General features: G+C 45.6%; 2 protein-coding genes across 2 annotated transcripts; both read left to right on the plus strand.

The window, feature by feature from the left end:
* The first annotated feature begins 270 nt into the window (after positions 1 to 270).
* On the plus strand, positions 271 to 8,861 carry LOC308126023 (26S proteasome regulatory subunit 4). Its single transcript, XM_080490102.1, has 11 exons — positions 271 to 314; positions 797 to 850; positions 1,706 to 1,802; positions 2,230 to 2,354; positions 2,634 to 2,819; positions 2,923 to 3,051; positions 3,150 to 3,246; positions 5,071 to 5,260; positions 5,910 to 6,061; positions 6,307 to 6,461; positions 7,714 to 8,861. The coding sequence occupies exons 1-11, from the start codon at positions 312 to 314 to the stop codon at positions 7,846 to 7,848; spliced, it is 1,323 nt and encodes a 440-aa protein (XP_080346228.1). The 5' UTR covers positions 271 to 311; the 3' UTR covers positions 7,849 to 8,861.
* A 5,758-nt stretch (positions 8,862 to 14,619) lies between these two features.
* LOC308126449 (calmodulin-1) lies at positions 14,620 to 25,547 on the plus strand. Its single transcript, XM_080490853.1, has 6 exons — positions 14,620 to 14,905; positions 19,484 to 19,514; positions 20,305 to 20,448; positions 23,929 to 24,035; positions 24,374 to 24,509; positions 25,279 to 25,547. Exons 1-6 carry the CDS (start codon positions 14,903 to 14,905, stop codon positions 25,305 to 25,307), a joined length of 450 nt encoding a protein of 149 aa, XP_080346979.1. The 5' UTR covers positions 14,620 to 14,902; the 3' UTR covers positions 25,308 to 25,547.
* Positions 25,548 to 26,327: the final 780 nt, after the last annotated feature.

Consider the following 26,327-nt stretch of genomic DNA (forward strand, 5'->3'; position numbering starts at 1 on the left):
ACCATTGTGTTTGAATGGTGCTATACATATAAATCCCCCATGCCGTGATGCACTACACTCTAATCATGACTTCACTGGGACATTCAAGTAAGCATTTCCTTCCAAACTAGTTTGTCAAGTAAAAACAATATAAACAATTCAGCAATAGATTAAAATTAATGAAAACTCATACACTTATTTTTTATCCTTGAAAGATTCCCAGTTACATGAACGCACCATGATGTCACTGGACGCGGAGTCAGCGCGGGGCAGTTTTGGTCCCACAGACTTCCCGTAGATTCTACTACGTCACCACTAAGCGACGAGCAACAATGGTAAGTGAGCAAGCAGTTTTCTCCGCGGCTCGTTCCTTCATTTAATTTAAGCCCATAATCCGCCAAAATGACGCCGTTTACTCGGTTTGATACTGTTTTGTTTGTGTTTTTATGTAGTTCCAGCGTGGATCATGTGTTAGTTAAGGATTTAAATGGAGTGACGAACCTTGTAGCCGAAAGCTAATAACGTTAGCTATTATGAGTTAGCTCCCGTTAGCAAAGTCATTCATAAGGTCTAAACTGTTTTTTCTTCAAATGTTTTTATTCGCCAGATCTCTTCTCTGTACCTTTGTCTTTGCTTATTGTCTACCGCAAGCGTTAACTTGACATTTTTGCGTGTCATGTTAACACAAACCTTTACGCTAAATATCTGTGTCAGTGGTAAATCTTCGTTTGCAACAGGAGACGTTTTCCAGTATTTCTCTTCAAACTGCATTTACAAGCTCCATATGTTGTTGTTGTTGTTGTTGTTGTTGTTGTAGGGTCAAAGTCAGAGTGGAGGACACGGTCCAGGAGGGGGGAAAAAAGATGACAAGGTGAGGATGACACAGCTTCTGCCAGCTAACGCTAAACACAATACTACAGATTCACCATCTCATCTACCGTCAACTGTAATAATTTACTGAAACACAGTGGTATAATGTGCTCCTACATGGTCATGATCTATTCTCTAATTTTAAACATTTTCCCAACTTTTGAAAATTTGAGTTATCAATACAATGTCTTAAAGCAGTGATTCCCAAGCTGTTTCTCGAGGTACCCAAGTCTTACCATTTTAAACTTGGGCCACCCACTCCCCCACCACACAATGTTCAAATACCAAGAAAAACAAAACATAACACACAATATGTGAAATTCTTTGCTAAACTTTAAAGTTGCTTTCCTTTGAGGATAAACTCTTTGGGTCTTATCATTCTCAATTTGTTTCGCCACAAGATGCATTCAATTCAAATCTTGTCCATTGTTTCAGTGAAGTCCTATTTTATTTAACTCTGTTGGTGTGCTCTTATTCTTTTTGAGTGGTGGTGGACTAGAGGTTAGAGAAGCAGACCTGAGATGTGTTCGTTTGCTGGTTTGAATCCAGCAGGTTTACCACTATTGGCCCCTGAGCACTGTCCCAGATTAATTTCTTAGTTTTCAATTCGTCTTTCTCTTTAGCCTCCCACTGCTTACACTTTCAATGTGAACACTTCAACGTCATTAGTGTCATATATGAATTTAATGCTGAATCACCTTTTTTTTTCGCCACAGAAAATGTTATACCCCTTACAATCAGGAGGGGTTTGCAATCCCCTTGTGAATCTTTGGAGTGGACTTGAGTGCCTCGGGAACTACTGTCTTGATTAATTGTCACTATTGTGTCTCATGCTATTTTTTTTGCTCAAATGTAGGATAAGAAAAAGAAGTATGAACCTCCAATTCCAACCAGAGTTGGCAAGAAAAAGAAGAAGACCAAGGGACCTGATGCTGCGAGCAAACTACCCCTGGGTAATTGATATGTCACAGTGGACAGTGTCTGTGGTTCAAATATGTAATTAAGGCTTCATGTTTTGTTTGATTTAAGAAATGTTGTAGCGGGTAGCCTACTCACACTCTGGTCAGGATCGTTAAAAACTCCTGACAGCGCTTTATAACAGATGTTTTGGACTTCTCCCTGCTCCAGAGCGCCCACAAGGATCTCCTTATTAGGCTTTCTGCTGATTTTCATAGTGAACAATTCACCAAAATAATATGTTTGAGCAGGGAGACGTTGAAAACATGCAGGACTGGCCCTCCAGGATCAACCTTCAACACCTCTACCCACAGAATTTTCAAAACATTACCAAAGGATTTTATTAAACGCCTTTTTAAATTGTTTTGATGATGTTGAGATGTCTTAATGTAAATGACTCACTGGGATGTTTCTGTCTTTCAGTCACACCTCACACTCAGTGCCGTCTGAAGCTGTTGAAGCAGGAACGTATCAAAGATTACCTCCTGATGGAGGAGGAGTTCATCAGGAACCAGGAGCAGATGAAGCCCCTGGAAGAGAAACAGGAGGTCAGCCACGCTCTCCATCCATCCAATCCACCTTCTATACCAATTAAGCGCTGCAGCTGAGGCTATGTGTGAAGACAGGGTGCATCCTGGACACATCATCAGTCCATCACAGGGCAAACAGAAAGGGGCAGACAACCACATTTACTCACCTGAGAAATTTAGAATGTGTTTGGACTACAGGAGCATTTAGTGCAGCAAAGGGCCTCCCCCAAGCGTATCACCACAAACCAAGAGTGAGCTCCGCTACGTGCTATAATAGTGTCCGGTTTATTGTAACAGGAGGAGAGGTCAAAGGTGGACGACCTGCGAGGAACCCCCATGTCCGTAGGCACCCTGGAGGAGATCATAGATGACAACCATGCCATCGTGTCCACTTCGGTGGGCTCGGAGCATTACGTCAGCATCTTGTCGTTTGTGGACAAAGATCTTCTGGAGCCGGGCTGCTCCGTCCTGCTCAACCACAAGGTGAGAGTCACTGCTCCAGTCTCTTCACTGTGCCTCGGAGTTGTTAATATTCTGAGCTTGACTGCTGGAAAACAAAAAATAAAACCCATATATGTCATCATAGGTCCATGCTGTAATCGGGGTGTTGATGGACGACACTGATCCTTTGGTGACGGTCATGAAAGTAGAGAAAGCTCCACAAGAAACGTACGCTGACATCGGAGGACTCGACAATCAGATCCAGGAGATCAAGGTACAGTTCAATAAAGAACTTTATTAGCAAACAGTCTTACTTCGCGATTCTCCTAATGCCTCAAATTGTGATGGTTTTTTTTTACTTTTCCCAAACAGGAGTCAGTGGAGCTGCCCCTCACACATCCAGAGTACTACGAGGAGATGGGCATTAAGCCTCCCAAGGGAGTCATTTTATACGGACCGCCTGGCACAGGTGAGGTCCTGAAACACAAAAGTAAAACTCTTCCTGCTGTGAACAAGGAGCTAATATACGTATTCATCCTGTTGTGTTGTAGGCCAGTTTGAAGCTCGATCGTGAAACAAAAGGAATAAATGTGGTATTAAGCCACATTTAAATAATTTTCTCACAATGAAAAGCTCTTCATCAGTAGGAACTAGGGATGCAACGATATGAAAAATGTGGCCATAGCAACACATAATCCTCTGCGCAACTTATAACGTGTCTAAACAAAGTTCCCTATGAAAGCGCTTACGTTCTCCACACCCATTGTTATGTCGGCTCACTGTTGTTTATTGGACAGATGCTGATTTTATATTCTTTTACAATAATGACCCAAATCGTCTGATTCAGATATTGAGACTGACATAGTGTGCATTCTTAGTAGATTCAGATTCCTTTATCATTCAGGCAAATAACATCAGAGATGCACTGCTGAGGGAAAAGACGGCACAGAGTCACCAAGTTATGAAAACAGTCCAGCGGCCCTGATTCTATTGTTCTGAGTGACGGAGCCACGGTGTTTTGTTTTCTTTATTTTCCCAATGTTGATGAAAAGGTCAAAAGGAAAACAAATCATTCTGAATGTATCATTTGTGTAATTCAGCTCCTAATCGATTGATACACAGAAAGTCGGAGACGAATGGATGCCTCGTCCATACCCCTTGTGCTTCTGACCACAGTTTGACATCACTGGTGAATTCCGTCAGCGCTGCTGCAGAAAGGAAAAAAGTGCCCAGTCAGGGCAATAACCTGAAAGATACATAGACACACGATTCGCAGAGTTTAATTAAAGCATGATAATAAAGCCGCCGACCATTGGAATTGTCTGAGTGAAACATTTGGAAAATAGTGACTTTATGAACGTGACATAAAAATGTGAACAGGATCAAGTCGTGAGGAGGCGGCTGCGCTTTGATTCAGTCGTAAAGTCGAGTACCATCCCTCCCGTTTTTATGAGCGCTTTTATGGAGCGCTACAGGCCATCGCCATTAAAAGAAACATAAAGTTTAATTCCCACATGAAAGCAAAAAGAATAAAAAAAACTGTTGGTAATACTTACATCTTTGTTCATTTGTTTTTGGATCCAATTAGAACTTCACAGACATGATGGCAAACTTATCATGGCTATTTTTACTACTCCAACCAATTAATTAGAGTCTTAAAAAAACAAAAGATATTCACATTTTATTTTTTAAGGATGTACATTAATTACGTGAGACGACTTCTATTATTTCTGCCTAAGAAGTTTGACCTTTCATCTGGTCACAGAACCAAATGATAAAGCTTGAAAATGACGACAATCTCAACATAAAAAGTCTGTTTTAATAAAACCTTCCGCTACAAAATACAGTGAAATGTCCAAAGAATGTGGGGAGCGTTCACATTTCTTTATTTGATCCGGACCAGAGTTCTCTTAAGAGATTCTGGGTTTGATTTGGACGTCTTCAAACGCTCCCCCGCACCCCGCGATCTCCGGTCCCCTGGAAAACATGGGTCTCAGTTCTCATACAAACAGTTGTTTGTTTATAATTTGTCGCCCGCTTTACTGAAAAACATCTCCGTGAGGCTGAATTATTGACGGTGAAAGAGCTTTAAAGTCAGACGGGCGCTGATCGCTCAGATTGGAACATGCGTCACACATATGCAAGAAAAGTTTGTTCATATATTGATTCAACCACTGAAACCTTTGACAAACCTGTTGTTGGGTTTCTCTCTGTTGAAAACACCTAGAAATGACTGTTTGTATGCGGTGCTGTATAAATAAAGTTGAATCGAATTGAATTACTCGCCCACCAGGTAAGACGCTGCTGGCCAAGGCCGTAGCCAACCAGACGTCGGCCACCTTCCTGCGCGTGGTGGGCTCCGAGCTGATCCAGAAGTACCTGGGGGACGGGCCCAAGCTGGTGCGAGAGCTGTTCAGGGTGGCGGAGGAGCACGCGCCCTCCATCGTGTTCATCGACGAGATCGACGCCATCGGCACTAAACGGTGGGCTCTGTTTTCACACTCTGAGCAGGGAGGACATGTTGGACGTTCCAGTGTGAGAACTGTCTGAATGTCTCACGAGTTTATTTTTATTTAGTGCTGAAGGACCTATAAACAGCAGGTTTTATTTTATTTTAACCGTCTGATGGTAAAGCGAGCTTTAGTTTTGTTGCTTTCACCTTCTGAGAAATGTTAAGATATATTTAAAAATATATATATATAATTTTTTCCACTACCTTTGCAAGTAGTGATGCCTCCATACCAGTACTGCCCAGACCCTGCAAGGCTTCTGATTGAGGCTGGATATCGACCGGCTTGAATAAGGAATGTGCGGATAAATGCCTTTGCCTTAAACTAACAATACGTCAGTGAGCTGGCGGTGGCGAGAGGATCGTCTCATTCCTGTGGTTATAAGCTGAGGTGATTGGACGACGTGTGAGAACCCAAAACACAAAAATACAAACCAGCTGACCGCTGGAAAACATTCAAACCGTTCTAAAGTCTGCAGTCAAGTACGTGTGGTTATAAAGGGATCTTCATTTTTGGAGTAGAAGAAGAAGAGTGGAGGAGTTCACGTGGTGACATGACGTATAACCCCATAATGTCGGCCGGTAGACTTGAGCTTGTGTTCTCCTGTTCTGCGTTAACGCAGGTATGACTCCAACTCGGGCGGCGAGAGGGAAATCCAGAGGACCATGTTGGAGCTGCTCAACCAGCTGGACGGCTTCGACTCGCGGGGAGACGTCAAAGTCATCATGGCCACCAACCGGATAGAAACCCTGGACCCGGCTCTGATCAGACCTGGTCAGTGGGCGTCGGGTCGGACGGGAAAATATTCAGGATCGTTTCTGCTTTTGAAAGTTAAAGACTCGCTGTGGCGTCGCCTTTTAGAAAGGAAGCCGCCACACCGACGCCGGCTCGATTGATCGGCCGCGTGTCGTGATGTCTACCGGTTACAGTACGATTTAAAAAAAAAAAAAAAAAAAAAAAAAAAAAAAAACACCCTCTCACCACATCCCGTTGGCTCTCCTCTTCTTCCTCCTCCTCAGGGAGAATCGACCGCAAGATCGAGTTCCCGCTGCCAGACGAGAAAACCAAACGCAGGATCTTCCAGATTCACACCAGCCGCATGACGGTCGCGGACGACGTCACCCTCGACGACCTCATCCTGGCAAAGGACGACCTGTCGGGAGCAGACATCAAGGTGGGGATGCTTTGGTTTTTCTCCATCACAAAGTTTGTGTTTCTCCTTTGTTTACCCATGTAACTTATTAACATTCTATCATGAAGAAAAAGAAAAACACTGCTTTTTTTTTTTTTCAGCATTTTATTTAAATTACTGTCACAGCTCTTACTGACGCAGTGAGTTTAATTAATGCTGAAGAATGAGCAACAATTGGACACAAATATAAACGGTCTCAGTTTTCAGGTCCCGCCTCCTTTTGGTGTGGATTTATTGTGACGTGCTGCTCCCACGCTTCTTTTTTTTCCCCGTGAAGTTCTCTCTCCTGACGCGTCTCTTTTCGCCCGTTTCTTGGACCTTTCGGCAGCCGCCTCCACCTCCGCCTTCGCCTCCACCTCCACCATCTTGCTTGAAAGCATTGACTGGCTGTACTGTGGCGCACGTGACAAAAACTAAAACAACTATTTCTTGCTGTGCTGGTAGTTTAAAGCCACAGGTGGCTCATTACTGCCACACTGTGGTCGGGCTGCTTACGTTTCTAAAAAGTAAATAAAAGATGTTATAAATCAGTGACTGAATGAGTTGACGACTATTTTAATAATCGATTAAATGTTCATTGTGGTGCAAACGGGGCCTTGGTGAAGTCTCCCAGGACGACAGGTTACATCTTACTCCTCCAGGTGTAGCTGTGCTGAGAAGTGAATAAACACCCCGGTGGCGTTTTCTTCATTTGCTGTGGCCTGCCTCTGTGACTCCAGCTCCTTATTGATCGTCTTGACGTGCTGGCAGTGAGCCAGTTCGCACTGTGGTTCAGCAGGAGGAGGAGGAGGAAAAAAGCCAAGATGAAGCCGTTTGACAGAAAAAAAAAAAAAAATCCCACTGGGGCTGATTCTCTAAATGACTTTCATGTCAACACTTAATTACCCTTAGTGGCTTTTCCATTCAGTTAACTGTACTCTGGGAGCTGTGACTCAGCTCTGCTGCCCTCTTGTGGTGAGAACAGCAGCTGCAGCCTCCCCCAAGCCACTGTTGGTTTAATAGTTCAACGCAGCCCCGTCACTCGTGCTGCTCGATAATCCTGCTGATAAGCTGTTTGCGCATTTCACTGTTTGTGGATTTTCACACGAGTCGCTCGCTTAATCAGGAAGGCTAAACACACAAAGGCTGGGCCCGCTGACAAAGAGCCTCATTGTTTCTGCTCTCCACAGTACAGGACGCCTTTTTATTTATTATTATTATTCTAATAAATTCTCACCCTGGCTTTGTCCTCCAGGCCATCTGCACAGAAGCCGGCCTCATGGCTCTGCGCGAGCGCCGCATGAAAGTCACCAACGAAGACTTCAAGAAGTCCAAGGAGAACGTCCTGTACAAGAAGCAGGAGGGGACGCCGGAGGGGCTTTACCTCTAACCTTCACTTCAACAACCTTCTCTCCCGCCGCCGCCTCCGCCTCCTCCTCCTCTTAATCTATCGCTGAGTGAACGTGTGAAAGAGACGAATCGGCCGTCGTCTCCCCAGAGAGTTTTGATATATTTTGTGCACGTCGTGTCTGGCTTCTGACCCCCCCCCCTCTTTATGTTACCGTCATGTGTTCCAACTATAAATAAAGACAAAAATAAACGGCGACGGTGTGTTAGTCATTGCTCCACCTTAAGATTCCTCTATAGCAGGGGTGTCAAGCTTAAGGCGCTTTGTATTTTGCATCACATAGTTTCATCAGAATTTACTTTATGTTGAGATTGCAGTGATCTTTGGTCGCGATCGGTTTCGCAAAAGTATCAACATTTCCATCACGTTCACTCAAGCGCCACAACAACTGACAACTACAACTTAATGCTTATTTGTAATATTTATTATAATGTACACGGTCCCTGAACAATAAACAAACTAAACATTTGGCGGGAGCAGAAGACGCGTTTTCAAAAGACCTGTGTTTTCAGCCGCTCCGAGCACTGTCGCGTAAACGGACGGCCAGAACGCGAATACCCCCCCCCCCCCCCCCCCCCCCCCCCCCCCCCCCTTCACTTGCTGTGTTTGTCACTTGGGTTTGCTCTATACCGACTTCACCAGTGGGCCCGCGACACTCGCAGATGGATTATTCAGCTCTGTGTTGTTTGTCCTCTGTGTCACCAACACTCCCATTAATATGCAAAGTCATGTTTTCTGCCCTCCCACCGTCTTCCTCGCATTGCGGGAACGGCGGCGCAGCGGACCTGAAGAACTACTCTCGTCTGTTGGCCGCTAATTACGAGAATATTCCGTCGGACTCCCACGCTCTCGATTGAATCTGGAGGTCGGGATGAGATAAAACAGCGTTTTACTCAGACGTTGCCTGCAGCAGCTGGAGAATGTCAGTGCACTAATGCTTCACTTTTAAGTGTTTTTTTGTTTTTTTTTAAACAAACAAAAGAATGCAGAGCGTGGCCGCTTGCATGTTTTTTTGCAGCCTTTTCCATTTCGGCTGTCTTCGATTCAAATCGGCCCTCTTAAGTTAAGTAAATCCAGCTAAGCTGGCCCTGCTGCAGTCCCGACACGCGCGCAAGCGTTGATTTAATTCCTCCTGATGTGGAGCCATGTGTAACCCGGTGCTCAGCAGAAAAAAAGAAAAGAGAAAGTGGGCCCCCGTGCAGCAAGGGCCCATCGCACCGGCTCGAGTGAGAGCAGAGCTTCTTGTGCCGCAGCACACGAGGCCTATTAAATCAGTCACGCATCTCGACCACAGCTCGTACATCAGCAAATGCAGGGCGGAAGAAAAAAATAATTTAAATCAAGCGTGGCATGTTGGGGAGGAGAGAGAGAGAAAGAAGTGTGTGTGTGTGTGTGTGTGTGTGTGTGTGTGTGTGTGTGTGTGTGTGTGTGTGTGTGTGTGTGTGTGTGTGTGTGTGTGTGTGTGTGTGTGTGTGTGTGTGTGTGTGTGTGTGTGTGTGCGCTCTAATGAGGCAAATGTAAAATAAAATAAAAAACCCTGGGTCGGGTGTTTGTAAAGCACATAGTGATGCTGCAGTACTGACCACACTGAAATGTCACATCCACATCCATCTTTACTCAAGATCACGTTGCGAGAGCAAACAGTCCTCCCAGAGACACTTCATCTCTGCACACACACACACACACACACAAGAAAAAGAACATTGTGATCATTTACTATCAGTATATATATATATATATATATTTTTTTTTTTTAATATGTATTTTGTCTCCAGTCAGCCTCTTTTCACAGCTTCAAGGTGAGAAAAATGTGAATGTTAGTTACCAAACTTCAACACTTCTTTTTTTTTTTTATTTACACTGATAAGCCACAACATTATGGCCACCGGCCGAGTGACGTATGGATCGCCCTCATGATGCCGCTTCACCTTCCTCACCTGACCGTCACACGGTCCGTGGGACCGCGGTGCAAAACGATACGGGCGCTCCAAGCTCTGACACGTAGAGACACTACTCTGTTAAAGAACCAGTACAAGTACTAACCTTTAGCGACTTACCGATATGAGTACTTATCATACTGTATGTCAGAATTATTGAAACTCCACGTGCAAACGATGCACTATGGGCGCCGGAAACTGAAGCCCGGGTGACCGAGCTCATATTTAATGAGCGTATCAGTCATGCTTAAATCATGTTTAGCATGTAGCGGAGCCCTGAAACTCTTTAGCATGTAGCATGTAGCACGGCTTGGACTTAGGTGCTGAGCAATTAAACTCTGGTGATTAAGTTGCTGGTGTCGTACGTACTACTTTTCGCCTCCTCTTACATGAATTACAAGCCGTTGTCATTTTGTCATTCTTATTAATATTAAAGAATGCGTGGCGGATATAACACGAACACCGAGGCTCCGTCGCGTCGTTTTTCACGTTTTCTTTTCAGAAACGTTTTGTTTACACATTTTGAAAACAACGTCCGTTTACACAGAAACGACATAAATGCTGAAATCGTTGTAGTGAGCATGTTCAGCCATAAGTTGGCGCTGGTTTTTTTGTCATTAAGTTTTATAAGGAAGTTTTTGGGGGGGGATATTTCACTGTATTTTAAGTTGTCATTAAAAAAAGTCTACAATTATGACATTGCAGACCATTTATTAGTAGTAACTGTTTGATTTTATGAAAATATAGACTTTTTTTTTTTTAAAACTACGAAAAGCTTTCGAGTTTAGATTTAAAGGTTATTGTGGTTTAATTTCACTGGTCGGGCTTACTCAAGAGGAAATCGGACTGTTTGTGGCTCCGGAACTGAAATGAGTTTGACATCCCTGATCTACCTGGAAACAGAGCCAGCGTCAATCAGCCTTATCCTGTGTGTCATCCCCCGGCCATTTACCAGCACCAGCCTGAGTTCCTAATGCACAAAAGCATTGATTAGAAGCGAGTCGTCCTCTCGTGTAAGAAGGTTTTCTATTATTACATTCACACACATTTACAAATAGATCGATCCCATTGTCTACAAATACATCCGGGTAAAATATATACATATATATCCATAGCCTATAATCAATTATTTGCAACAGGGATTGTTGAAAATAAAAAAAAACTACTCAGTCAATGGCACACAATCACATTCATGAGCAAGTTCTAATGTTGTACTATAGGAGGAAACGATCAAACACAAATGCACAGGAAGATCACGCTCGCGTTGCCGACAACTTTTTCCATTGAAAACCTCCCCGGTCTCACCCACTGGCCAGAGTTAGTTGCGACTGGTGTCGTTAAAATGTGGTGAAGCGTCCCCGGTGCCGTTATCCGATTTTTTCTTTCAGAACTAACTGTTGTACCTCCAAAGTTGTTCCCTTCACCCATCAGTGGTCATAATGTTATGGCCGATTGGTGTGTGTGTGTGTGTGTGTGTGTGTGTGTGTGTGTGTGTGTGTGTGTGTGTGTGTGTGTGTGTGTGTGTGTGTGTGTGTGAGCGAGGGGGGAATGTACACGTGCTCATGTAAGAGCCGTCGCTCCTGTTAAACAGGCCAAAAACACCGAACAGATTAAGCAAGAAAGTCCCGATTAGTTCCAGCAGATTAACAAACGAAACGGCTCAACTCTGGTTAAGAGTCCCCCCCCACCCACCCACCCACCCCCGACCTGACGGGAAGACTTTACTATTCTGCTGCGTAGTACTTCGCAAATCTCACAAAACTATCTTCACAAAAGGTACTTTTATTTTGTTTGTCTTTATCACGATGTTTAACAAAATATGCAAAATGGCGTCCGCCCCTTGCGTTTTAAGTAGACCCATGTAAACAGGAGGCCTAATAGGTTACGTTTGTGCGGCTGTAAGATGTTACCTTATGGGCCCTTATGATTAAATCATGATTTTAAATTATTAAGTGAATGGCCGCCCCTGTTCAGAGCTGCTCTCTTCACAGCTTTGGTTTTGGAGCCCCGGGGGCTTCGCCAGAAAATCTCCTGTCACGTTTGGATGTTTCACATCAGGTGCAAAAGTTTTTTTTCTTTCCTTCTTTAACATGAGGATCCGATTAAATATTCCATGAAATTTACTTTAAAAACCGAAATAAAATGTCCCCCATAATCAGATTACAATTAATCATGATTTTCTCTGAACAAACACAATCTGCTATTTTCTTTCTTTCTTTAATTTATTAGATATAATCTGACCTTTTGTAGTTGGTTTATCTGTTGGTTTATAACTTTCTACTTTAAGCTTGCTCGTGTGGAATTTTGGTCTTTTTCTCTATAAACATGCATTGAAATGACGCTACAGATAGAGAATAAAATAATTAAGTTAAATTCTTAATTCAAAGCGAGAAGATCATGGGTTTGAGTTTGATTGGTATCTATTCTATTCTATTCTATTCTATTCGCATCTGGTTCTTTCCAGAGTCATTTGAAGCTAAGCGGTGACTTTAAAATGCCTGTAGGTGCGATTTCTGTATCTGATTGTGGTGTGGACGGATGGATGGATGGATGGATGGATGGATGGATGGATGGATGGATGGATGGACGGACGGACGGACGGACGGACGGACGGACGGACGGACGGACGGACGGACGGACGGACGGACGGACGGACGGATGGATGGATGGATGGATGGATGGATGGGTGGTGTAAAACAGGGGAGTCAAACGTGACGCATGTGGACCAAGTGTCTCCAATCCGGCCCGCCAAACCCACCAAGCAAATGGGAATTTTTTTTAAAGGAAACATTATGATTTTCTTTTTAATGTTTTTTGTTTTTTTTTTAAACAATTTTCTTAAGCATAGCGAACACAACACAACACAACACAACACAACACAACACAACACAACACCCGCGTTGGGATAAGATTCGCTGCCATGGAAAATAGCTGACTCATTGCTAGGAAGCTAACCTTAGCCTCATAGCATAATGCAACAGTTATAGACATTTTTATTATATTTTTTTTTTGACATTTCACTGTATTTTGCAGCAGAATGTTTCGTTCAAATTGGATTTGTATTAAGATAGCAGTCATTTGGGGTAATTGCGTACAATAAATTGTTTGGTTTTCTGAAAAATAAAATGTTAAAACGATGATCACATTAACTTTGCAAACAAAGAAAACCTTTAAAGTCGAAATTAAAAGGTTATTATGGCATTAATTTAGCAGTCCAGTCCACCCAAGATAAAACTGGGCTGTATGTGGCCCCTGAACTGAAATGTGTGTAACACCCTTTAGGTGGATGATGGATGGAGGTTGCATTTGTTGATTATATTTGTGGTGATGGGCACAAAAAAAAAAGACAATCTAAGACAGAGGGAGCAGGCCATGAGCAGTGATTGGCCCTTGGGGCAGATTTTGGTTATTTTGGGTCTTTGACCAAAAAAAAAAATTAAAAAAATAGCTGTTGTAAACAATGACTTCCCCTCTCTGACCGCTTGGTGGCGCTTCAAACCGACTGAGTCCGGCGCTGGACCTTCGCGCGGTGCTGCTGTCCACTTCACCAAATATTGCACCGTCATTCCACCTGCACAGGTTGTGGTTACGTCAATAACCACAACCAGCCGGATTAAACTCTCTTAAATGATCCCTACACAGCGATGTTGTCGATTTCACGCAGCCCCTTCCAGCAGACAGTAAATGTGCGCACTTCCCCTCACCGAGCCCATCAAACATTCATTCAGCCCGCGTGGATGTAAACGTGTCGCCGTTTTTCACGGATCTTCCGCGAGCGGGCCAAACTGCGTCGTAAATACTCGCGGAGGCTAATAAAGCGGCGCCGAAAGACGCGTCGGTTTTTTAAGATTCACGTATTTTCTACTTATTATGTCTCCATCAAGTGCCACTGCCTGGTGCAATGCAGGTCCCGTGTAGCCAATTGATGAGGCCGACGCATGTGGTGTAATATTGCAGGTCCGCATCAGCCAATCAGAGGCGGCGTTACAAACCGGCACAGCAAACTCTCCAGTGTCAACCAGGGACCCGTACGCCGGAGGTATCCTTCCGCTGCTGGAAACTAGTCCCCTGCCAAGAGAGTGCACCTCTCCTCCAGGAATAAAAATAAATTAATAAATAATATATGTGTGTTTGCAAGTCTCATTTATTGCAACAGTTTATTTTTATTCAAGCCTCATTACTTGAAATATCATAAAAAAATTGTTTTTACAGTTAACAACACATTTAAAGGTACAGTCTACATTTTTGTGTACAGTTTAAAGTTATTGCTAAAATTATTAATTAAATGACAAAATCTGTGTTTTATTGGTAAATCAGGATTAAAAAACAAACTTGTTATTACTATGATCTCTAAGTTGTTGGAAATTGGTTGAAATTCACTGACAAATAAGGTTTTTACAAGTTTTATATATATATGCAGGGAAGTTGTCCTCTTACGGCTTCAATTCCTTCATGTCACACTGCTTCTATATTATGCAATCTGCAGATGGGGAGATAATAAAAGTGATGTGAAAGCGTTGAGCTCCATGAATGTCATGATTACGGTTGCAGGGCTCGTCTCACGCCGTTGGTTCAAATGCCGGTCAGGGCCTTTCTGTGAGGAGTTTGCATGTTCTCTCCCTCACATACATGTGCATAAGTGTGTGTGTGTTTCCCTGCGATGTACTGTTAACATATCCAAGAAGATGATGCAAGTGATATGAAACACTCGAGCTCCATGCACAGTGGAATACTATCATTATTGTCCATTTCTGCAAAACAATGTACTTATATGCATGGACTTACACACACCACGCTTACGCAGAGCATGCATCGCAGTGCGAGAATGCTCTGCGGGCTTGCCGATTCACGCATGGACCTGTTGCGTGCCTGCAGGAGCTGCAAGGAGCTGCAAAGAGCTGCATGCTGCTGCTGCTGCGGCCCTGAATCGAAATAAGGAAGTGAGTGATCCGCGCTAGCGTGGCGGAGGGATACACGAGGCAATCCCCATTCTGGCCACGGCCAATATACACGCCGCTAACCCGCCAGTGGAACTCCATCTAAGGAACGACCACACTCCGAGTCTGCCTCCAGACCAACAAGCACACAACTCTTCCGACATGGTACGTATCGCCATTCATTCTATACTAGATAGGAAGGCTCGGAGGGCGGGGGTAGAAGGAGATTTAAGCTTTAATTGTTAGGCAGGTCGGTGTTATTACCAGCGCGTTTACGCCGCGGCTGTATTTTCATGTGGTTGTCTTCTGCTGTTCATTGATTCCGGTTGTGCGTTGGGGGAAAACGCCCGCGATGCGTTTTTAAACATGTTGCAGGAAGGTGCGAGTGCTTCCCACCCAAACTGTGCGAACTGACCGTGTGCGTGGATTAATCACTGGAAACTTAAAACTGCATATGCTTTCATAACTGCGCAATTTCATACAGTAGCGCTTTTTCTTTTCTTTCACCCCCCCCCCCCCCCCCACACCCCCCTCCCCGCCCCCATTCCAGGACCAGATCTGTTGGTGTGGGTAGATTATTGGAGACTATTTTAGGCTATTATGGGCTTATTACTGCATAATTCTGCAGCAATAAGTGCATTAAGGTGCATTTTGCAATCCGCCTTAAGGAGCAGGCGCGTTGTGGGGAGCAAAAGCCCCGCCGCTCCTCCCGGGATGTGGTCATGTCCCCTGCCCGCCGATGGCGCTCCTCTGTATGGGTGGAGGAGTGGATCGGTGGTAGGGGAAGATATGGAGGGGGGGGGGGTGAATAAAAAAAAAAGGGGGGGGGGGTGCGTTTGGTTTCTATCCCACCCACCCCACCCCCCACCTCGTTTTTCCAAGGGTTGAACCATCTTTGCTTGATGGTGGAAGTGAAAGGGGGTGGGGGGTGGATGGGATGGAGAAGGAGGAGGAGGTGGAGGGTTTAGACTCCTGCTAACTATTGTATCCCGTCAGTGTTCCGCAACGGAAGCTGACCATTTTGTGTAATTGCAAGGTTATAGGCAACCATTGTATCTCCCCGGCCTGCGAGACGCAGTTCAGCCTTGTCCGCAGCCTCCGATGGCGGGGTTTGTGTTTCTGAAGCCTCTGGCGTTGTGTCGGCTGATTTGGTTGCCTCTTGCAAATCTGTCTTTGTATGCAAAACACCTGACTGCAACTCCTGGCACTGGTCCCCGTGAAGTCGCCCACAGCTGTTGAGTTTAGTCCTGCAACTTTTATTTTTGAGCAACACGCACATTGCATAGGTTGTCACTGGTATTCTAGTGCGCCACAAAGGATGTGGTTTCGCCAAGCTGGAGTGATTTGCACAATGTAGTGGAGCAGTCTTAACCAATTTCACCAGATGTTGACGCCACACTGACATCTGCAATGACCTAAGGGAAAAAAAAAAGACAAGGCTCCCCAGGAGCTTCGCCACATCAGAGGAAGTTACCAAAAGGAAACAATCCACATGCTGGAAAAGAAGGCTTCAAGCTAATCTATTGATTATCAAGCTTGATAGATCATTAATGGCCCTGGGGAGTCAAGAAGCTGCACACCTCCCTCTCTCTCTTGCCCTCCTCCGCCACCCCCACCCCCACCCCACCCCAACTCTGCTGTGATCAAATATCCTATATATGGTATCGAGCGGCGATGCAGTTTCATGTTGCAACAACGCAGCGCAGTAATTGGAGTGTAAAGTGGAATTGTTTGTGGAGCCAGCCCCCGCGTATCACCGCTCCTGAAAAGTTTAATCCGGGGCCCGTGAGCCCTGCATCGGCATCAATGCGCCTGCTGAAGCGGAAACAGGCTCCCCCATTGAGGTGGAAGTATCGAATAGGTAGTCGGACCGTGCCGGGCCCTATCCTGTTCCTGTTACGCTCTTGTTTGCTGATGCATGTTTAGTAACTTTGACGGACATCCGATCCGCTGCGGTGAATAATTTATGTGCCTGGCAGCAACACCTACCCACGTCCCATGTTTCTGGTGTCTAGGAGTGATAAAGTCCTGTCTGTGCCACTGAGGAGCACCTGCTCTCTCCACGGCCACCAGCCATATGGTGAAGCCCAGTCACAAGAGGCCGAGGTACAGGCGTTGGTCACACCACCCTCCCTCCGCCCCTCCAGACGCAACTTGGCCCAGAGGCCTCGCTGTCTTTTGTCTGGCCCCAAAGAGAAGAGGCGTTCAATGCTCTGTGGAGCTCAGTGCTTCTATTGAAAGGGAGTGTGTGTGTGTGTGTGTGTGTGTGTGTGTGTGTGTGTGTGTGTGTGTGTGTGTGTGTGTGTGTGTGTGTGTGTGTGTGTGTGTGTGTGTGTGTGTGTGTGTGTGTGTGTGTGTGTGGCTTTGTCACATTGACTCTTTGTGTTTGTACTAGTGTTAGTGGGATGTAAACATGTGTGTGTGTCACGCCCATCTGTCAAAGTGACAGCTGGTCCTGCGCCTCGCACTTGCTGAACGCAGAGATGCTACTCCGAGGATCACCCGGTAACAAATCAGCAGCAGTCATAGCACATTAAACATTCATAAACTGGACATTACACAAGAAGATAACTTGCTTGCGACATTTTGCATCCCATGTTAAATTAAAAGTTGGTGTGAAACGAGGATAAGTGGTGTTCAGCATTAAGCCAGTGTGAAAGGTATTCCTGCCTCCCACAGTCATGTTTGGAGTGCATCGCTGGGGCCGGCTGCCCGGACAACAGTGGGAGTGGTTGACCCACTCATGCCAGTAAACCATTGCCAGCAGAGCACCCCCCCCCCAACACCACCACCACACACACACGCACACACACACACACACACACACACACACACACCCCACCCCCTGCATCTCCTTTCCCAAATGCACTAACACACACTCCTGGTCTTTTACAAGCTGTTATTAAAACTGGAATCTTGGCACCAGGCGACCATGTACATAAGACAGTGGGGATGCTGAATCACAGGGATTTTCCGCTGAACGTTATGCCACATATAGAGTGAGAAGCAGAAAGGGAAATGTTTATAGGAAGAGGAGGAGTTGGCCATGGTCCAAGTGCCATTGGACCAAGGTGGGTCAGTCAAGGGCCTTGAGGTGGTGTTGCCGCACCACAAGGCCCCAACAGCTTGGGCCCAAGCCAGGGGAGGATCCATGGCAGTGAGTCACCAAACCCCACACCCAGAGAGACAGCAGGGGACACAAAGATTTAGCAAGAGTGACACAGCATGACAAAGAGGGTGACTCAAGGGAAGACTGGAAAGTTCACTCATCAGTCGAGAGAGTGGCCAAGTAACACAGGAAGGAGGAAGAAAAAAAACAATGTTGTAGGTGAATTTATTGGTCGCAAAGAGCAGTATGCCGGCTGTTTTTGTGTCTTGACATTTCCATTGCTCGTAGATGGAAATGGTAACAGGAAGAGGGTGCAGGATGGGAGAAGAATAAGCAAGCACCGTCACAGTGGGTAGAGGAGACTATTGAGTCCGCTCAGGTAATCCTATGAGAGTCTGCTGTAGCTCTCCACCTACGAGACCCCCCTCGGTGATCGGATCAATAAGTCCAACACATGCTGTTGCTGCTCTAGCCGTCAGGAAAAGTCCTTTTTTGTTTGTTAAAACTTAAAAGGTCATCCTGCTGCATGTCAAGTGGCGATCAGCTATATCTTACCCAACTACAGAAAAACAAAGAACCCTCTCACATCCCAGTCTTTGTAGTTCAGGCTCCCAGAGTCAAGTGACGACACTGGGAATGGATGTGTGCGTAGCGAGACACACAAACACGTAAACACACCGCTGGGTGGAGGAATTTGCATGAAAGCACAAGTGGCAACTCTGGCTAATTCACAAGCAACTTTGGAGTGGAAAGAATTGGTGTTGAGGAAGAATGCAAATAGGAGTGTGCGCTTACTCCTGTGTATGTTTGTGTGCGCACACATCTGTGTCTGCTCAAGTTTTCTCTGTGTGTTCCTGCTTTGTTGCCAGGCACAATGATGTCAGCGTGATCTGTTAACAATAACAATTGTAAAATTCAAAGTTGTTTGCTACACAACAGGGATGGGAAACGTTTGCACCAGTAGCTGCACATTTGTGCTTTTCCACTGAGAATGTTTGACATCAGTGGAGGGGGTTTGTAGATTTATTCATTTTTATTTATTTATTTATTTTAACAAACAGGCTTTTTTTTTTTGTAAAAGGCCTGATGGTGGACGCTCACTTCAGAAGTGATTAGAAGCGCATGAGTCACTATCAGCCATTAAAAGTGGAAGGAAAGCAGCTTGGAGGGAGGGAGCAAACTGAACCGTGATAAGCAGGCATGAAAAACATTGATGTGCCCTGAAAATACTCAGTCCCTGCCTCGAGGTGGAGGTTAAGCTTTGTGGGCCACCTTCTTGGCACTTCTAGCACAATATCATCATATAACAAATACAACTTTTCCAAAATTGTCTTAACTCTCCGTGACCGGCGTGATCAGATCAGGACTGGACGCTATAAGTACTCCAAGTAGCATGAAACTATCCGGGGGTTAACTCAAACCCACGGAACTGTGCTGAGAAAGACAAATGGCATTTAGATAAGCACAATGAAGAGAACATTGTCACAGGATGAGGCCAGCTGACCCCTCCACACAGTGGCCACTGTTGAGCTGTGTTGTACTTGTTGGGCGGGGACGGTGGTGAGGAATGCAATGACCAAACAGTTTTCCTTGTTGAGTAACTTTCCCTCTTTTTTCTTTCTCCACACCCACAGGCTGACCAACTAACAGAGGAACAGATTGCAGGTAAGTGCATGGATTTTTTTATTTATTTATTTATTTTTAATCAATTGATTATTTAATCCCCAATACATTTCCAAACGGTCACAGTCGCTGCTTTTTACGTCACTTGTACACAACATGAAGTAAAAAACAGAACATGGAAGAACTCGGGAGCAGGCCCTCCCTGGGTATATAGTTACCATCTTTCTTTTTTCTTTTTCTTTTTGAATGAACAGAGGCATAAGAGGAAGAAGTTTCGCAGCAGCCATGAGTCAGGGCAGAAACACACAAAGCCACAGTGAATCGTCACTTTTCCAGCCGAGTTAACAAGTAGTTTTGGTCGCCGAGGCACCTTGATATTCATAATAAATAAGCGACGTGGGCTTTGTGCTAAAATTGGAAGCTGCACAGTTCCTTCCCGATTGAACCCCCTCTGTGGCTAATTAGCTTGTGCTAAGGCCCCAAGGCTAACGCTCACTATTGCCTGGATTCACTTCCCCGGATGGGTTTTTATGGCCCCGTAGTCAAGAAGCCTGCTTATAAGAAACAGAAAAGGCGATGCAGTCATTGGCCTTCATTCAGTTCCCATTCTGTCAATTTAGGTTTATAGAAAAGTGTCAGAGCTCAGCAGCCTCATAACTTTCAAGTTTTCCTCACATTTGCATTTAAACTCCAGTCAGTGCAGCTTTCCCTCAGTCTCTATTAACCTCCAGGCCCCCCAACTCCAAAACGCCCTCTTGTAACCCCATCTCCCTGACTGCATAGCAGCAACAAACTAACCTCTTTTTCTTCTCCAACCTTCCTCCCCCCGCAGAGTTCAAGGAGGCTTTCTCCTTATTCGACAAGGATGGCGACGGCACCATCACCACCAAAGAGCTTGGCACCGTAATGAGGTCGCTGGGCCAGAACCCCACGGAGGCCGAGCTACAGGACATGATCAATGAGGTGGATGCTGACGGTCAGTATCACTCATGCTTTGTTAAGAGATGGAGTCAGAATCGTGCGTGCGGCACTGATTCTGATCTATGACATGGCGATCACACTGCCAAAAGACGACCACTGGATACACGCCGAGTGTCCACCTCAGGCTGATGTGCTTCCAAATCATTAAATTTACTCGAGCGACGTGGAAAGGTTTTAATATTTAGGTTAATGTGGTGCTTTCCTATAATGCCCTCATTTTAATCAACGAAAATGAACTGCTACTGTCACACCGAACCACACAACTGTTACCCATTTCCACCTCAAACCCCTTGACGATACAACGGAGTGCGCAAAGAAAGTGTGTGTATGTGTGTCCACGGGCCAGTTTTCATGAGAAATATTTTGTCTTTTAGTGACGAAACCTCCATTACAAATGGTTGAGGGATTACAGAGGGCGTTCATTACTGCCCCGTCTCCAAACACATTCGGTGGTGTCATTGCCCACGTCCCTCCCCTTTCTGCCAACTGTCCATGCCAACTGTCCAGCCAGCTTTATTTTAAGATGACGTCTCCCTCTGTGTCAGCAGTTTAGTCATTCTGTGTGCAGCACCATCGTAGCTGACAGTGCCGGGGGGGCGGGGGGTAATGAGGAGTTTTTAGTGGGGAACAGGTGACATGGTCAAACGTTCTTCCCCCCTCGCCGTCGTATAAGCCCTAGTGACCTGTCAATGGCCGATTTAATTTGCCTGAATTTGCCAGCTCCCATCAGGTTCGGAAGAACGTATGCGAGACGGGCGGGAATCGGGAGAAGGTTGTGAGCAGGCGGAGGATGGTAACTGTCAGTGGGGGCCGTTACCCCAGTGGCGCTCTGTCAGCTTATAGGATTTGTCAAATGGGACCACATTGATCAGGAGGAATCAATTGCGCCGTGGTTTGGCGGCAGCGCCTTTATTGAAACGTCCTCCCACCATCCTCGGCGTACCTTCCCCCTCCCCCACCGTGTTACATCCAGGAGCAAGCGCACACACACTCTCTTATCTCTCATCCTCACAGATGCGCGCACGCACGCACACACACACACACACACACACACACACACACACACACACACACACACACACACACCAACCATCACTAACATCCCCTTGTTCTGCCTCTGCCTCCCTTGGCTGATGCAATCTAGGTCAGACAGCAATGAAGCTAGTAATGGAAAATAAAAGTGGTTACATAAGGCCTCTCTGCGCTTTGCACATCCAGTACCCACATCAGCAGCCATGGGATGTCAGCTGGCCCATTGAAAATCTGCTTTATTTACCAAACAAGGAGGCCGTGGCAAAGAATTACAATGAATGGGAGAGAGGATGGGAGGCTGTAAGTGAGAGAAACCAGTCTTCTGGCCATTCGATTGTAAAAGCTTGCTGCAAATTCATGAGTGGCGTGGGTTACAGTATCAGATTGACGAGAAGAAAAGCAGCACACACCTGCTCAGAATGATGCACCAGCTTCTGTAAACCTGCCAACAGCCTCTGACAGCTTCAGATAAACAATAAAAGAAAAGGTTGCATTGTGTGTGTGAGGAGGTAAAAATGTTTAATTGTGGATTAAATAACAGGGTTACAAAAATACGAGCTCCAGCCACTGCACATTGCTCATCGGCATTACACAATCCTGCCCTTGTTTCTTCACTCGGAGAGATGGAATTTGGCTTTATGATGCAGAAAAGAAAAAGAAAAAAAAACCACACACAATGACCACACACAAGTGCGCCGAGATGCCTCAGCCTTCTATAGTTTGCGTCAGCACCTCTTATGTGTAATCGCACCATCTCCCACTCGGTTCACTCCTTATATTCTCTCCTCTTCACATCTCCCTCATCTCCATCTCCCTCTCTGCCGCCCACGCACTCCCTCCCTCTCTGTGGTTTCTCTCTCTTTTCTCCCTCCCACTATTTTCTCTCTCTCTCTCTCTCTCTCTCTCTCTCTCTCTCTTTCTCTTTCTCTTTCTCTCTGTCTGTCTTCCCATCTGCCTTCCACCCGATCTTCATCTCTCCTTGCCTCCACCCCTCCTCCTCCTCCTCCTCCTCCTTGTTCTACGGCCACCACATGGCCTGCAGCTGAGCAGGTAACACCCAGGGCTACCTCGCTTGTCTTGAAATATTGGCCACCGTGCCATTCTCCGAGGCTCACACTTCACCTTCTCTCCCTTCACCCCCCCACCCCCCCTCCATCTCCCTCCCAACCACCCCAGTGGCAGCATGTGTTCCCATGGCGCTGCTGGCTGTCTCTGTTTGTTAGATAACAGGTCCTTAGATTGTTACCCCGGGCTATGAGATCACCATCTGCCCCATCATATTACTGCATCCCTTTTTGTTCTGTGCATACACACACACACACACACACACACACACTCTATATCTCTATCTCGCTCTCTCTCTCTGTCTCTCTCTCTCTCTCTCTCTCTCTCTCTCTCTCTCTCTCTCTCTCTCTCTCTCTCTCTCTCTCTCTCTCTGCCATTGGTTAATCTGCCTACACTCCCGCACCCGCCCACCTACCCCCACCCCGGGGCTAATCCCCATGGGTACTTTGCCCTTATGTGTCTCTGACCTTCGTTTCAATCCGCTCTCACAAATTTATGTTTACTTTTTGCCCGTTGTTGACGCAAAACATGCTTCCAGATGTTCGTATCGGCGTCGGTTCAAAGGGAAGCGCTCGGCCACCATCTCTATCTATCTCTCTCTCTCTCTCTCTCTCTCTCTCTCTCTCTCTCATCCACCCTCCTGCGGTGGTGCAGCAGGCGAGCTGCTGAGCTCTTCATAGATCCCTTCCCTCTGCGGAGGGTCTGATCCAACGCTAATCCCATCTTGACACATCTACATGGATATTGATCCTGCCGCACACATGCAGGCAGACATGCATGCTGCAGCAGTCACAGTGGAAACACCTCAACCACTGAAATAAGACAAGAGGCTGCAGGACGCAGAAAAGTGGATTAGAGAAAGGAAGAAGCCGAAGTTCCCTTTCTTCTTCTTCCTGCTGCGGCTCCAGGAGAGATGAGCCCTTTGATTCATGCCGTGCTTCTTGAAGGCCAAGCTGCACAGTATAGTAAATGTCTACATTATGGATGACCGGCCACGGGTTCCCCCTTCCCTATGCTGTCCTGCTGCGTATAGCGTACACAACGTTTTCCCAGGGCTTCCCCGAGGAAGAAAGGGAAGCACACCCGAGTCGCACACATACGTACCCTCCGTCTGCTCTCAGCCATAAGAAGGCAGGTTTACGGTAAACTGATCTGAGAGCTTCTCTCCACTTTCAAAGCGTACGAGAAACTGTCACGCACAAGAGGATATGAAAGAGGAGTGAGCCACGAGATAAATATTTTCAGTTGACCGATTCTCATCAGCTAAATGTCGGCCTCTATTATCTCTACTTAGCTGAGTTTGCTTTTCAAGTAATTGCGATTTTTTTCTTCTTTTTTTTTTTCTGATTAAATGTGCCTCATTGATCACTCATTCCAGGTAATGGAACCATCGACTTCCCGGAGTTCCTGACCATGATGGCCAGAAAAATGAAGGACACAGACAGCGAGGAGGAGATCCGCGAGGCTTTCCGGGTATTCGACAAGGCAAGTGAAGATTCCTACCAGCCTACCAGCCTTTTCCCCGCTCACAGAGCCAAAAGTTAGATTTTTAGGTCGAGTCTTTTCAAATCAGCCCGATGAGTCACGGGTGCGATAACTCAAAATTTCAAGTCCAGGCCAGGCGAGCGATAAATGAAGTTCAGCTTAATGGGAAGAAGAATCATCAATCCACCAACTTCCTGCTTACTTAACACCCGCCCGCTCATTAATCGACCCCGGTGGAGAAGTTTTTATCCCCCGTCGTTTGTCAGTCCCCCCACCCCCCGTTTTTTTTATTTTTTTTTATTTGCCACACATTTCATGTGGCGCTGTCGCCCTCGCAGGACGGAAATGGCTACATCAGCGCCGCAGAGCTCCGTCACGTCATGACGAACCTGGGAGAGAAGCTAACGGACGAGGAGGTGGACGAGATGATCAGAGAAGCAGACATCGACGGGGACGGACAGGTCAACTACGAAGGTAAAGCACATTTTGAGGGGGGGGGATAAAAAAAAAAAAAAAAAAGACGTCACGGTGCACAAATAGCCTCTGTTTCTAGGCCACGGCGAGAAGCTTTTATTAAACGGGGGAGAGCAGAGCGCTTCATTTTCTACGCCGTGTATTTCTCTGAGGGTGATGAAAGACAGGCCAGCCACACTTTATATTAGTCATTAGACGGGAGCCCGCTGAAACAGAGATGGGAGAAAGCCATCCTTCTGAGTTATCGTCAGGATGCCCCGGGGCCTCTTCCCTCTTTCCTCCTCACTGCTTCGCTCCCTTCCCCACCTCCAGCGGCTCCCTCGGCGCACCACACCAGAGCTGCCTTCGTTTTCTAGAAGACTGTCAATATATTATCAAGCGTCCGTAAGTCTTTGGCTGAAAAGTGGCCTACTTCCTCTCTTCGCTGTCTTCGTACCAGACAGAGAACGAGAGGCTCCTATTTTTTATTTATTTATTTTTTGTCGTCCTTTCAGCTCTGATTTCTGTGGCGTCGTAACTGTAAGCACACGGCGAGGGCGTTTTAATCAAATGGGGTTTAATGAGATGAACGCGGAAGCTGTTTGGAAAGGGGACACTAATTAGGATGTGTGTTGTGAACCTGCTCGAGTTGATTAAAAAATTAATAAAGCATTTAACAATTTAGCAGGTGACTGCTCTCAGTGGCAACAGGCTGAGGCAGATGTCCTTATTGTCTCTCTCTCTCTCTCTCCCTCTCTCTCTCTCTCCCTCTCTCTCTCTCTCTCTGCAGAGTTTGTACAGATGATGACTGCAAAGTGAAGCTTGCCCGCCCCGTCCTGCCCCCTCTTAGAAGAAAAGAAAAAACAGAAAAAAACAAAAAAAAATCAAAATGTTTTACTTACCTCTTGGGAAAAAGAAAAAACAAAAAAAAGTTCATTTATTCATACTGTTTCTGTATAGAAAATAATTGAATGTTGAAATAAAATATCCTTCTGTCCACACAGGAAAAATATTTAAAAAAAAAAATATACAAAAAATATCTGCATGAAAAATGATGGTTAGTGATCCTGTCCCTTCCCCCCGGAGATCAGTTTAGCATCAGTACTTAACGAGTAAACTAAATAACAACGAACCCTGTAACTGCTACCTTCAGACTCCAGCATTTGGCGGACTCCCTCCGGTTCCATTTGCTAGTGGTAAATGTCCGGGCTGGCCATCTCTTCTTTCTCTCTTTTTTCTCTTTCTCTGTTTTTTCCTTTCTTCATGCATGCAGCTTGAGACCGGAGCACTAACTCTCTCCCACCACCACCACCACCACCCTGTCCTCCTCCTCTTCCTCACACCCATCCCTCCTCCGGGCTACCAGAGCGTGCTGATTCCACTATAAGCTGTCCTCTTGTTGGTTTGGTACAGTTTTTTTTTTTTTTTTTTTTTTTGTATTTGGAGAGGATCCCTGTACTGTTAAGATGAGAGAATATTACCAGGTTCAAACTCAAAAAGTGGAATGGGACTTAATTGTATGCTAGATAAAAAGAGAAAAAAAAATATATAAAAAAAACCTACATTTTCAAATGTTTGGCATGTTCTTTTTGTTTTTTTGTTATGTTATTTGGACGGCCATCTTAGTAGTTGTGCGTCCCGCCCTTTTTTTTTTCTTAAAAGGAAGGGGGGACTTTAAAAAAAAAAAGAGTCTTACGGTGAGCTTTCTATTTTTTTCTTTTTCTTTTTTTTTTCTCGCTGAGATGGAGTGTCTGTCCTCTTTTCTTGCAAGAGAGAATCACTGGCCTTCACTTTTCTCTTTCTTCTTCTTCTGTTTCTCGGCTCAAGGCGGCGGCGCCG

This window comes from Lipophrys pholis, assembly GCF_963383615.2.
Source record: "Lipophrys pholis genome assembly, chromosome: 21".
NCBI lineage: Eukaryota > Metazoa > Chordata > Actinopteri > Blenniiformes > Blenniidae > Lipophrys > Lipophrys pholis.